Source organism: Charadrius vociferus, unplaced genomic scaffold, assembly GCF_000708025.1.
Source record: "Charadrius vociferus isolate BGI_N301 unplaced genomic scaffold, ASM70802v2 scaffold343, whole genome shotgun sequence".
Lineage (NCBI taxonomy): Eukaryota > Metazoa > Chordata > Aves > Charadriiformes > Charadriidae > Charadrius > Charadrius vociferus.
Window position 1 is genome coordinate 79,707 of NW_009647952.1, and position 13,980 is coordinate 93,686.

A 13,980-nucleotide genomic window follows, 5' to 3' on the forward strand; every position below is an offset into this window, starting at 1 on the left:
TAAGCAAGGTAGCTGAAGCTATCAAACACACTACCACACTTTGCCAGAACATAAAGCCAAGGACAAAATCAATTTCAGTAACTGTTTCCAAAGTATAACTGACAAGATACCGCTAGGGAGCTTGTGACCAGTGATGGGTAACCTTACTGATACATACGTGACAAAAGGGAACAGAAGGAGTAGGTAATACAGATAGCGAATCACTAATTCAAAGGTTGAGAGACTTCAGCTGTAATCTACTTCTCAGAGGTGCATATCTATTCAAAAGAATGTACTGAAAAACAACATCCACCCCAAAAAATGCTACTTGCCAGGGAGTAAAACAGAAAACTACATGACAACGGCCTGCAATTCAGATCCTTTGTGCAAGATGAAATGGTCCACCAAGCAATGGGTAAGCCACAGACACAACCTTACCACTGTCAAACACAACAAAACCGGAAAAACAAACTTTAAATAAAGAGCAGGAAAGCAAGGAAAAGCACAGTACGAATACATTTACCATGGGCATAACAATCTGAACTTGAAGGGCAGACGGAAGTGATACCAAGGGCAAGTGTCCACAATAGTTTGAAAATTTAATAAGATATGAAAATCAAAGACCTATGAACCGAAAATAGCTGAAAACTTTCAGTTCAAATGCTATTCAAGTGCAGGGGCTGGACATCTTGGAAAGAACTGGACAAGAGATACGACAAGGGAGGGAAAAACCTACAGAGATTCTGACCGACAGATAGACAGACTCATACTTAAAACAAGCCTAAGAAATTGCTAACTCAAAGCGCAGGCCTTGGTTTGATGTAGTTTGAGGCACCTGTGTATACGTTACTAATAAACAAGTCGAAATACACTGGTGGGAAACAATAGCGAGCAAGTGAAGTCTAAATAATCAGTCTTGGCAAGAGAGGACAGAGCAATTAATTGCAGAATCACTAGGAGCCAATGACAGCAAGGAAGGGAATAGACTGGTATCCATCCTGTGTGTTCCGTGTTGGCAGTACAACAGATCAATAAGGAGCTGTCATAAAAGGTGAGACTGCCACAAAGGACACGTCCCCCTACGTGACTCCTAAGCTTCTTGCTGCAGTACTGAGTCATGACTCCATGAAGCATACTGATGGTACCTCAAAGAATGCTTCAGAAAAAATGCAACAGGAGTTTAGTTCTACGATGATACTGCAGAAACCCTACTTTAAATAGTTTTTCAGAATACATTACAATTAGCCTGGGTGTTTATTAAACTTCTCATGGTAAATGGCCAAGAAACAACTTCAGATCCCAAATATGAAGGCTTTTCCTCTTAAAAATGGGTTGCATGTGTTTTTGTACAGTCACCTTATTCCATGCTGTATAGTTCTTAGGTTTAAAAAGGATCTTGTACACAAACATTAGAAAATTTTAAGTGAAAAGAGACTTCCTAATTTAAAAATCTTGCTGTAAATGGCTAACTATAATTACCATATCTCTGTGTTATAAAGCACAAAAAGTTGCTATCGCTACTTCCAAAAAAATAACACCTTGGCACTTACATCTTTTTCTTTTTGGAGGCTGTCTACTTTTTCTTTCAGTCGTTTGCATTCATAATCTAATTTATCAGCTTTCTTGGATTCTTCAGATAACCTGTTTTGTAGTTCAACTGCCTGTGAGAACAAGAATCAATAATTTGTCTGCAAATATTAAAACAAAATACACAAGACAAAGTAGCCAATTACCATGCACCATGAGTCATGTTGTAAACAAGTGAAATAGTTACCTATAGGACATACTAAAAACTGCTTTCATCAGTTGTTCTGTGTTTCAGCAAAATGAACAGCATTCAAATACTGGGTCTCAGCACAAGCAAAAGAAGCAAAAACTGTGAAGTATTTTCAGTACATCTTAAACCAAGCATGGTTTGCAGGAAAAAGCTATAGAGTTCTATGGCTCAAAGAGCATAGGAAAAGTAGAAAAATTCCTCCTGCATTCTGAGAAGCCTAGGAAAAAGAAAAAACTCTGAAGAAAGCAAATTATCTACACCTTTTGTTAACTCTATTTCACAAGCCTCACTCAGAATTCAACCACAAGTTTGTGCAGTCAGGTAATATTTCTTATCCTGAGATTTTCCTAATCATCTTTAATACACTAATATAATGATTCAGCCACAGGATCACAGTTTCCTTTATTTCAGAAGCAAACATTGCTAATAAAGTCGTATGTATACTTTTCACTACAGATCAGTAAAGAGCTTTTAAAATTAAATGAGCAGAAATCTGAAAACTGAGCAGAAACTATCAGTTAACAGGAGGCTAATCAGTAAAGTCTTGCCTTTTCAAAACTCTCAGCCTTTACTAGCAAAGGCTCATTCCCAGAACATTAGTAATGCAGAGAGCTTGGAAACAAGTAAGCTGAATAACGACTGACCTGCAAGCACAAAAGCTGAATGAAGACTCAGCTAAAGACATAAAGCTGCTTCTGAAGCAATTCACAAGAAGACTTTTTCATGGCTTTTAGATTACAGAGAAAGTGATTAACTTAAATTGTGAAGCAAAGCATTAAGACTGTCTAATGTTTCTAATTACCTTTTCTTTTCAATGTATATAGCGACAGCAAAATAACTACCAGGCCTAAAAATCTGCATGGTCTTAAGTCTTAGAGAAGGACCTTGCTCTTCTTGTTCTTAAATTAAAGGCTGCAAAAAAGCACAGGCCTGCCATTTCTGAGATTGACAGATTACAAAAAAAACATCAAAATGTTAGACATGAAAATATGTCATTTCTCAGATGTGACATCTATCACTGGGGCTACCAGAATAACTGCAAGTATAAAAATAAAATGCAGGCCTTCACCTGTGGTTGTTCCACCACTTGCAAAATAGGTATATTTTCACCTCAAATGGAAACAAATGCATTAATGTTTATAATCACTCATGCTATGGTAACAGTATGTAGGAAAACACAGAGGAAATAAATTGTCTTAAATCAGGACTTGGGAGTGTATAGAATGATATACAGCTACACGGTAATGCAGAAGATTAAAAAAAAAAAAAAGAACTGCCATAACATTTACTGAGCATTATCTGACATGTGGAATGAGTAGAGCAGGAATCTTGCAGCAAAGAAAATCAAGACGTACTGTTAAAAATATATCAGAATGCACATGCACAAAGGGGCTGAATTAAATCACAAAAAATAATCCTGCAATCTTCACATTTCAATTCTTCACGCTACAACAAAAAGTCTATTAGAAAATGCTTGTGCTTGCTTTCAGAAAAGTAAACAAAACCTCTTAAATAAATAAATGCTATTACATCTCTCACCACTAACCTCATCTCACAGAAACTGCTGGGTGGGGTGAAGATGCGATTTCCTTGTAGATCACTATAGGAATTTGAACCAAGCACTTTCATCTGCAGAGTACAGAGCTTCTAAGCCAAAGAAACAACTCCTCTGATAGCACCATCATGAGTGGGTTTGGATCCTTCCCACACCAGACAAGACACATTCCACTACAGGGGCACACTAGTGCTCAGCAGTGACATAACATCAGAATCCTTATACCTTGCCTAATTCTTATAGCACAATTTAGTATTCCCAGAAGTTAACTTTGTGACAGCTTATGATTTGCAGGCAGGTCTCAAAAGGAGCCCAGACTCACAGACACTGAAGGCAAACATACTGTGTGTTCATTTTGAGGCACTGTAATTAGGTGACGAAAACTCATATCCGTCATGAGACACCTGAGTTTTATTCCCGTCTCGGTCAGTGAAACAGTTTTGTATTGTAGAGGAGCTGTAGACGAACAGCTCCTCAGGCATTAAATCCTACCCATAAAACACAGTGAATGATGAAGAAAAGCAGGAGTCCTTTTGCAGCACAGCTGATGGGTCTCCCCTTTCAGAAATTCTTATTGTTAGTGAAACAAGAACGATCAGATGCAGATGTTGAGGTTACACAACTATATCACATCACAGCTGTTCAATGGAGTGAAATATTTGTTGCCAGTAAACATGATACTACTCATGTATGAAAAAAAGGCCATTGCTTTCTACATTTACTTTTCCCTTTGATTGTCTGTTATTTCAGCATTTTTCTTGTCCAACTTATTTTTTTCCGGTGGAATCATTTGGACTGTGTTTACAATTACCCCATAGAGGCTGAAGCTAGTTGTCTTAATAACTAAGATGCGCATGGAAAAAGCTACCAAGTCTTAGGGACACACATTGCTTTTGCACTTGCAATGTTGTTAGTGGTTGTTTCTGTATTTTTATTCTGCCGTAAGATGACAAATTGGGACCTCTGTGCCATGACCATTCAAGGCTATGAGCAGGCAGAAATACAGAGCAGGCACTACTACCCTAACGAACCACACTCTGTCTGGCCCTGTAACAAGAATGATGTCATGTCAATGTAGCATAGAAGCAGAGAGAAGATTAAGCTGATCTTCCACCTTTACAGAAATAGAATCACATGGCACTTTGATAAGCAGGAGGCCTTTCACTCCAGAGAGTGTGCTAGTGACACATTTTGTACCCAGATGGGTGTGTATAAAAAACAGGGAAGATATGGAACCTTCCCTCTTCATAACTGGACAAATTCAGGCATATCAGATGAACTAGAACCTTAAAAAAAAGAGAGTTACTTAGCCACAGGAATAACTTACCTTAGCTGCAGTGTGTTCCTCACTGCTGGAAATTTGTAAGTGAAAAGTGGACACTTTCTCTGAAAGAAGAGGCTCTAATTCAAGCCCAACTACTGAATACAAATTAGGAATAATTTGAGAAAAAAATTTAACATCTGTTGATTTTTTAAAAGTAAGAAATACTGCCTATTGGCAAACTAATGTAAACTTGAAATAATGATAAGAATTGCAGGAAAGGAGGCAAAGGTAGTACCTACAAAACACTGAATTCTTGTAAACACAAGGAGCTGTTTGTTCATAATTTCTTTTTTACTTTGAGGTATTAACCATGTTAGAAGAGAAAGTGTTGAACAATACAGAGAACTATTGCATCGATGATGTGTGTTCTCACCTGTCTCTTGTATGTTTCCAGCTGACTGCGTGCTGCATTGGCCTTCCTTAGTTCTTCTTCCAGGCTCACGGTATTTTGCATGTACATTGTATTCTTCTCTTCTAAGAGTTTCACTTGCCTTCGCAAATCACCCAGGTCTTCCAATTTCTTTTTGTATGACTCTACTTGGCTTTCTAACTTGGCTACTTTATCAGAAGAATGCCTGGAGGGATGGATTTGTATCAAATTTGTACTCTGAAAACTAACAAAATGCAATGTCCTGAAGCTTCCTCAATATTTTGCCTTAATGCCGAAGACATTCTGAGACATCATGGGGAGAACAAGAAAGCAATCATATGCTCCTATTCCTAATGTTTTCACTTTTAAATTGTCTTTTTCCCTTCCATAACTATTTGTCAGCTCTAAGAGTTGCTGATGAAGGTACTTTTAGACACTATCACTCTTCCTTCCTTCTTATCTGCTTCCAATGTTAAAATAATAGTTAAAGCACCTTCACTCCCACTCATTTCCTCTCAATTCTAAATTGATCCTCATTTTACAGGGTAAAGAACAACATTTTCTGCCCTTCAAATTTTTTTAATGATAGCCAGGAATAAAATCATAAAGATCTATCTCCTGAGCAGCATATACTTGATGACACGGAAGTACCATAACAGCTTTGAGCCTGAATCCTTCTTGTCCTGGTTTCAGCTGGGATAGAGGTAATTTTCTTTCTAGTAGCTGCTGTGTTTTGGATTTAGTATGAGAATAATATTGATAACACATTATTTTAGTTGTTACTAAATAATGTTTCCATTAGTCAAGGATTTTTTCAGCTTCCCTTAGAAGCCTAGAGAGAGCATAAGGAATATGGACAGCATAAGGACAAGCTGGTCAAAGAAATATTCCACACCATAAATGTCACGGTCTGTATATAAATGGGGGTTGGCCAGGGGGCAGGAAGATGATGATGATTATTATTATTATTATTTTTTCCTCTTCTGTTACTGTTCTATTAAACTGTCTTTATCTCAACCCACGGGGGTTTTTTTCCCCTCCTTTTCTCCCTCTTCTCCCAACCCTACTTGTGAGGGAGGAGGCAAATGAGCAAGCAACTGCATGGTCCTAGTTGCCAGCCGCGGTTAATCCATGACAGTTCTAAAAAAAAAAATGAAACACCAGGCTCTGTTCATAACATCCCAGAGTTTTTTCAGTCTATCTGGTGCACTGCCAGGATAGCCCTCACTCCCAATGACCCACACGCCCACTACTATTACTGTCCCCAGTTTCATTTTAGAACCAACTGATTGGCAGACTCAACTTCCTATGAAATCTGGAGAATCCTCCATTGAATTGACAGTCAATTTATGGGACATTGGGGCAAGCGAAATCTCCTGAATCTCACATAAAGTGCAGAGCCTCTCTCTGGGTCAAGGAATTACTCTTTGAACTCATGCTGCCCACACAGATAGTTTATGGAATTGTGCAGCCTCATGGGCTCATTCCTTATATTAATGACAGAGGAGGTAAAGACAGATAGCCTTGGTAGAAAGCTGCTGGTGAATTAGAAAAGGCAGTATTAAAATAAGCCTTGCTAGACTGTTCTGGATACCACATGGCAGCAAGACGCCACTACTGAAGGATTATGATCCACAGTAAAAGGGGTTTCCCTAGCCTATAAGCTCCTACCATCATCAAGTCATGAAAACTTTGGGTGCTAAAATCCAGTGGCAAAGAGAGCTGTAACAAATGTTGTTTATATTAGCATTATATGATGAAACAAAAGTGCCACCCGAAGTCCAAATAATGCAAACCCAGGAAAGGAAATGGTCTCGTTCCCTGATGAGAACAGATGACCAAGCCCTGATGAAGGGGAGTAGAGAATACTGAAGAGACCAGTGAGTGACTTGTTATCACCATAAGATGGTATAGGACTGCTAAATTTACTAATAGTTATTGATTAGGTACATAATACTAATACATAAATAATACTAATAGGTACATAATACTAATTTACTTAAGCAGAATTATGCAGTGGTCTGTGTACTTAACTGGAGGATCTGAAAGACCGTTGACATCGAGAAAGCTTTTATATTTAATATCACAATTATTTAAACAAAAGCTAATGAAGACTAAGTACACAAATTGCATAGATTAAAAGTTAATAGTTAAAAAAGGATTAAAGGAACAGAGTTTACCTGAGTACATCTATCTCATCCTTCAAAGACTGAGCCTCCTCTGCCAAGGTAGTAAGCTCTTCTGTTTGTTGTCTCAATTCGGCAATTTCCTTTTCTAGTTCTTCACAGCGTATACGATAGTCATCTTTGGCAGCTTCTAATCTGTAGAAATTAAGTCAAGCAGAAAACAATTTCTCATCTTCAGCCACAGTTACCTTTCCTGATCATCATGCTCTCTAAAAACATGTGAAACAGCCTTCTGGTGCACTGAAGGAGAACAGCAGCCCAATCAATATGCTTATTCAAAAACATAGAAGCAGATCGCATTTTTTGATGCTCCCAATTTAATATCAGTCTTTCTATTTGGAAGATCACAAGGTAATGTGTGTTCACAGAAAGAAAAATCCTGAGGTTTTTCTGGTCACAGTAATTTTTCAAAACAGAAGCTCAAGCAGAAATTTCTACCTTTTTCCTCTTGGGGCATACAGATTTTGAGCATGACATCTTTATCCTAGGACTTTGTTCAGCTGTTCAACTCCTATACACCTTCAACAATATTGACCTGATTGTCAGATACTCTAAATGCTGTATGGCTCTTCCCAAGGTGGCTTTATTTATTCACTTATAAAGAACCTGTGCCTGCCCAGTACCTCTAAAAAAACAGGTCATGGATTTAGTTACCTATTTAGTATGTAAAGAACTCAGACCAAAGTTTCTGGAGTGAACTACTTACATACAGTATACACAGGCAACGCTGCATTAACCTGGCAGTGAACAAAGGGAATAACTACGAGAAACTTTGTCAAAACATTTTGAACACATGGAAGAGCACACAACTTGGATCATGAAGTCTTATTGTCATTTTGATCTGAAATTAAAATAAAAACAATCCAGAAAAGGAGGTATGGGTATGAAAAAAGGTATTCTATCCATTAATTCAAGGAGTACAAAAGGAATCTACAAGAATGGAGATAGTCAGTAGGTCATCTAAACGATATACAACAAAGATTTGGATCGTGATAGACCAGAACTGTCAAAGAGGCCAGGCTGGGAGAAAAACTGTTGTACCACACTAGACGTCAGTTAAGCTGTACATATGTCCTGTTTGGTCAGGTAGAGCTGGAGAAGGAACACACACAAATTGCCATTAGAAACCACATGCTATGAAGTCAAGGGAAGGAGGTAAAGGACGCTGGGAGATGAGTCTCACACGTGAAAAGGGTTTAGAAAGACCTTCAGAACATGAAACTAGAGTAACAGGCAGTGCAGATATTGCATATGGGGAGAAAACCTGTTCAAACAGCAACTGGTAATAGACTGAGGTAGGAATCATTCCAGAGCATGGAAATTAATAAGGAGAGATAAAAGGGGACATATGAGAGACATCACTATGTTACTCCTTTACATGGTTAATGTATAGAAACAAGAAAACCAAAGAAAGAGAAACACTGAATGTTTTTCAAGAAATTGAAGGGAGAGGTTGTGTCTGAACATGCAGGGAAAAGGCTTAGCACAAGTAAGTGTAAAAATAGCAAAACAGGTGAAAAAGGAAAGTTACATGGCAGCTGACATAACAATTAGAAAAGGGCAACCATAAGAAGACAGAAAAAGAAGAAAAACTGCTAGTGTAAAGAAATACCATAGTTTCACTCACAAAGGATAGGGAACAAGAATGAAAAGGTGATGGTGAAATTGACCAGCTTTCTTCAGCAGAATAGGCCTACAGAGCCTGAAAGCAACAATCAAAAGGACCCGGCAAGATATTTAAAGAGGAACTGTATTTCCACGTGTCGAGGAAATGCAAGTGAAGAGCACAGCTCACTTGTGGATAATCTCCAAGTTTCAGATATGAAACAACTTATTTTTAAATTCAGAGAAGGATACACCTTGCTGTAATAACACCACCTGTAGCACTGCCCATAGCAAACTTTCAGGTAGGAATTCCTACACCTTAAAAATACAATCAGAATAATTTACATAGAGGAAAGCATGCTACTTTTCATTCTCACTGATTTTGAAAAACATGGGTGAAATGATTGCACACAAACAATTGAAAATAACTTCACAGAGTAGAGAGTGACATGCATACTGCACTTCAGCATTAAGAAACTATGCATTTTTTTTTATGGTGGAGCTTGTAAAGAGGTAAATCATAACATGTACATCACTGTAAAAACTTCACTAATGTGGTTATACCACCCAATACACTAATTCATAATTGCCACCAGGACCAGAAGTATATAAGTCATGTCTGTTGCCAGCTACAAACAAACAATCTAACCACAGAATCACAGAATGGTCAGGGTTGGAAGGGACCTCTGGAGATCACCTAGTCCAACCCCCCCGCCAGAGCAGGGTCACCTACCAAACATAGCTTTTCTACCTGAATGTTTCCTCTTGGAGTTGCTCTAGTTGTGTCTGCAGCTGCAAGTGCCTACGACCTGCAGGGCTGTTGGGATCTTCAATAGAATCAGATTGATTTAAACGTTCCATCAAAATCTGATTCTCGGCGAGCAAGCTGCTCTTCTCCTCCTGGAGGGCTGCAACCTGTTGTAATAAAAGCAGAAACTGGAATAACTGAGCTATCCAGCTATAAAGAGCAATTTTTTTTTTCGTGGGCATAATAAAGCATCAATACAACCCACAAATGGAAACACATGGGCTTCAATAATCACATTCCACAAGAATATACTGTAACATTAATAGGCATTCAATTGCTATGTGATGTAACCAACATACTGCAACATTAGGGGCAGATTTATCACTTCTTAACTGTATTTCGCACAAGCGTCTAAAGAAAAAGTCTGTTATAATAAAGTCTGCATACTTTCCCAACAAACATATAAAACTAGCACTCCACAGCAAAGCTTCTAAAATTGATTCCCAAAAGAAACGATGCCTATCAATCACACAGAATATCCAGGTCTGGATACCCAAGCGATGGCTATGCCCTTCCTAATTATTTTTTTTTTAAATAGAGTGGCCAATTGCAAGTAGACCTGAAACAGGAACACAGTCCCAAAGATGACTCAGTTTCCGCCAATGTTGTGAAAACAGGCAGTAGTGCAAAGAACCCCAAGTACTACAACTCAAACAACAGCTGAAGCATGGGTTCTTATATTATTAAATAGAATAGAATTAACATGCAGAAGGAGGAGGGGAAGAGAGGGAATGTGAACATCTCAACAGAAGGAAATGCTTCAATAAGAAGCATTAAATCATCAAATACACCAAAATCAACCATGACAAGCAAATTAGCTTCATTAATTCTAACAGTTACTGAACAGCTTGGCAAAAGCCTGAATTATACTCCAAAGTAGGGCTGCAATGGCAATGCCTTTTGGGGCTCCCACTTTACACTCCTCATGTCTTCTGGATGTGGTATGCTTGATTTACAGTAAGGCTTAGCCTAAATCCATACACAGCTGATAGACTACAGTGATTTCTAATTGAGATTTAACTCTTAACTGAACCTGTTGCAGCAGCGTAACCTCTATTAGTTCTCTAATGCAAGAGTTGAACCACACAGCTCAACTCCTTCCTACCTGAATGCAGAAAAGTTTCATTAGTATGAATCGTCTTAATACTGGCAACATTGCATCAAGGTAAGAAAACAATGAAACTCACTCTGCTAGCACAAGTAAAGCAAAATAATTATTCATCAGTTTTCATCTCCCTTTTAAAAAATATGTTTCCACACTATACTTATTGTTTTCAGCCACCTAAAAATTAACACATCTCTTTGCCACTTCCAAAATAATATGTACAATATAGCAAACCTACCTGCATATCTAATTCATGACATCTTTGGGCTATTTCTTCTTTTGTTGCTAGTGCTTCATTTAATTCTTCTGTAGTTTTCTTCAGCTACCATGAACAACAAACATTTATAGTTTCATCACTCTCTGTGAAGCGTTTAAAAATATTCTAAACTACATGACTACATAAAATTATTTCTACATTTAGGTAATATATTAAATTTTTGGAAAACTGAGGTAATTCCGTTCTTACAAAGAAACAGAAAAGCAGGTATGACTACTGTTCCATTTGTGTGACAGTAAAAAGTAAACATACCTAAAAGTAATATTTCGTCTTACAAATATGTATCAGAATTATCACATCTGTTCTATGAATTGAGTCAAAAAATCCTGAAGAACTCGGCTCTGAAGAACTCATCAACTCTATACACTGAAAAAATTGTCAATGCCACTTTTCTTTACGGATGCAAAGAGCACGTAATTTCACTTTTCAATCTACTTTTCAAATACAGAAAGGACTGGAAGGTGGAATACAGGGAATGGACAATTAAGGTAAAATCTCTCTAGTCACAGGAAGCTATTCTTAGTGCACAACAGGAATACAACTACCATGGTGAGGGAGAAGCCTACCCTTCTGAAAAAGAGCACTGACTCTTGGAAGTAGTAGGAAATATTCAGATATTTCCCTTCAAAGACTTTATGTTCAAAGATATGTATCTTGCATGTTTGCATATGAGTGCAGTTAAGATAACATTAAAAAAAAGCTATAAGAAAATTGACCTGATAAAACAAGCGCATGCATACTATGTATATAGAGATACAGATATGTATTATTATATATGGCGAATTTTAGATGGGCTTTCACAAACAGCATCATTGTATCTAATTTTTTCAAGTTTAGTTCTCAAGGGCCTGTAGACATACAGAAACAAATTTCATCTGCCAGAATTTACATACCTCTGCAGAGAAAGCATGGTAGAGGAACACAGGGAACACCACTGTACTATACTTCTCAATTAGAAAAAAAACTGAGAAAGTAGGACAGTGTTAGCATAAGGTTACGCTAATGAAAAACCAATTGGTTTTGCATATTCTTTACATATATCAGACAGGGAAGGATTCTTTTTGAAAACTTCTCTTGTATATTGTAATAGTTCCCACGACTGCTTTAAGGATTTTTGAGCCACATCTATGGGCTTTTTTTAAACTGACTTTGGAAGTAGGACCTGGCAAAGTACGTTTTATTCAAATATTGGACATTATTTTATCATTCTTTCTCAATATCCAAAAATTTGCACCAGTCTGCAGTTTTGTCTATAGCTAAACTTGTTTTCCAAATTGAGTTTTTCTCTCTTTTAAATACACAAAATGGGTAAACTCAATTTGTAAAGCAAAAGGACTTGAAATACTGAAATTTAGTTTTCCAATCCTTATTTGAATTTCCCACAAAACTGTTTCACAATTAAAAAAAAGAGAGATTTCTTAATACAGCAAAATGACTTGCTACTGATGTGCTATGATTGAAGGAAAAGAAATATCTAGTCTTAGATACCTGCCGATCAAGGTCAACGTAAGCATCATTTCCAACAGAGACTGGAGACTCTTTACTCATCAACTGCAATTAGATTACACTGGATTAGAAAAGCAAGGATTTACTTTTATATTAAAAGCTAAGCTTCAGTGAAATACCAAGCTGATTTTAACTTTTGCGAGTTTCAATCTGACTTCATTTGGAAGTTTTTAACTTCATTTTTTGTATGACATAATCAGAAACAAGTACAGAAAGAAACCTTTAGCATTTACAATGTTGAAAGCACTATTAAAGAAATCTTACATTGTCTCTTTTTCTTCTGAAAATACACATTCTTTATCTATGATGAAGCCTACAGTACACTCTGCTAAGCGTTTTGCTGAAGTGGCTTGGAATGATCGTAGCTATCAACGCAATGTGCAAGACCTGCTTTTAATTGTTCTCTGCCAGTCATTTTCATTTTCTGATCACCTGGAAGTTCAATTCAATTTATTTATTAATTTAACTAAAGTTGGGGAGCTATCTACCTCAGAGAATTGTGCAAAACAAAGACAATCAAAATCCATGCTCTGAAGTTGTCTGTAATTTGTATATTTGAAAAGAAAGTCTATAGAGAGTACTCTTGAAATGAGAATTACATTTCCTTGTATACTAACCTACTTTGTGGCAGGAATGGCTGCTAGTGGTTTTAGTCTAGAAAACACTACTTTTAGCCATGACTTTTTAAAAAAACAAAACAAAACAAAAAAGCCAAGCAGGCAAGCCCCCTACAATTTACTGATGTGGTGCTTACTGAAAGATAATAAGAAAGTAAGTTTTCTTTCAGTAACTCAGTGATCAGACACAGAGGTAGTTAAAAGTTAAATCAAACGTAACAAAAGTTGTAGCCCAAAGACCTCCTCCCCAACACACCTCCAGGTAAAGTTATTACTGAAAGTTGTAAGAGACAAAAAGGAACAGTCTTCCAAATGAGAAATATCTTGTAACTAACTCAAAAGGCAGCCTTACAGAACTGCACTGATGGTTTCTGTAATCCTGCCCAAACACAAAATGCTTTATGAATTCTCCAATGACACAATTCATGGACATTACAATCAAAAAGGCCCTACCCTAACCAAAATCAGGACAAGATTTCTTTCCTAAGGCCTCCTGTCCAACCTGGTTACTCTCTCCAGAGACAGGACTTTCTTTATTCCTTTCAGAAATCAGTGCTTTTGGATTACTTTTCACTGGCAAAATTCCTCGGATACACAGCACAGAGTTTTCATTTCTTCTCCATCCTTTCTGTTTATACCACTGTGTACAAGAGAAAAATCTGTTTGACATTTACATCATTCAAATATTTATACACTTAGTTTCTCTCCCTTTCCCCATCTCCTTAATTGGTATTTAGCCACGTATCACATGCTTAAATTAATCTATCTGTCCTTAACAGTCCTCCCAGACTTTGACGATGTTTGTTGCTAAATGCTGAATTCCTTCCATTTTGTCTACATCTTTACAATGACAAACTACTTTGAAATGAAG

General features: G+C 37.3%; 1 protein-coding gene across 1 annotated transcript in view; it reads right to left on the reverse strand.

Moving 5' to 3' along the window:
- HOOK3 (hook microtubule-tethering protein 3) overlaps window positions 1-13,980 on the reverse strand; it is an 82,226-nt gene that overhangs the window by 27,627 nt on the left and 40,619 nt on the right. Inside the window, exons 6-11 of the mRNA XM_009883296.1 lie at window positions 12,475-12,537; window positions 10,948-11,031; window positions 9,548-9,711; window positions 7,186-7,326; window positions 5,009-5,210; window positions 1,530-1,640 (exon numbers count right to left, since the gene is read on the reverse strand). Coding sequence (XP_009881598.1) covers window positions 1,530-1,640; window positions 5,009-5,210; window positions 7,186-7,326; window positions 9,548-9,711; window positions 10,948-11,031; window positions 12,475-12,537 — 765 coding nt within the window. The remainder of the gene's footprint in view (window positions 1-1,529; window positions 1,641-5,008; window positions 5,211-7,185; window positions 7,327-9,547; window positions 9,712-10,947; window positions 11,032-12,474; window positions 12,538-13,980) is intronic.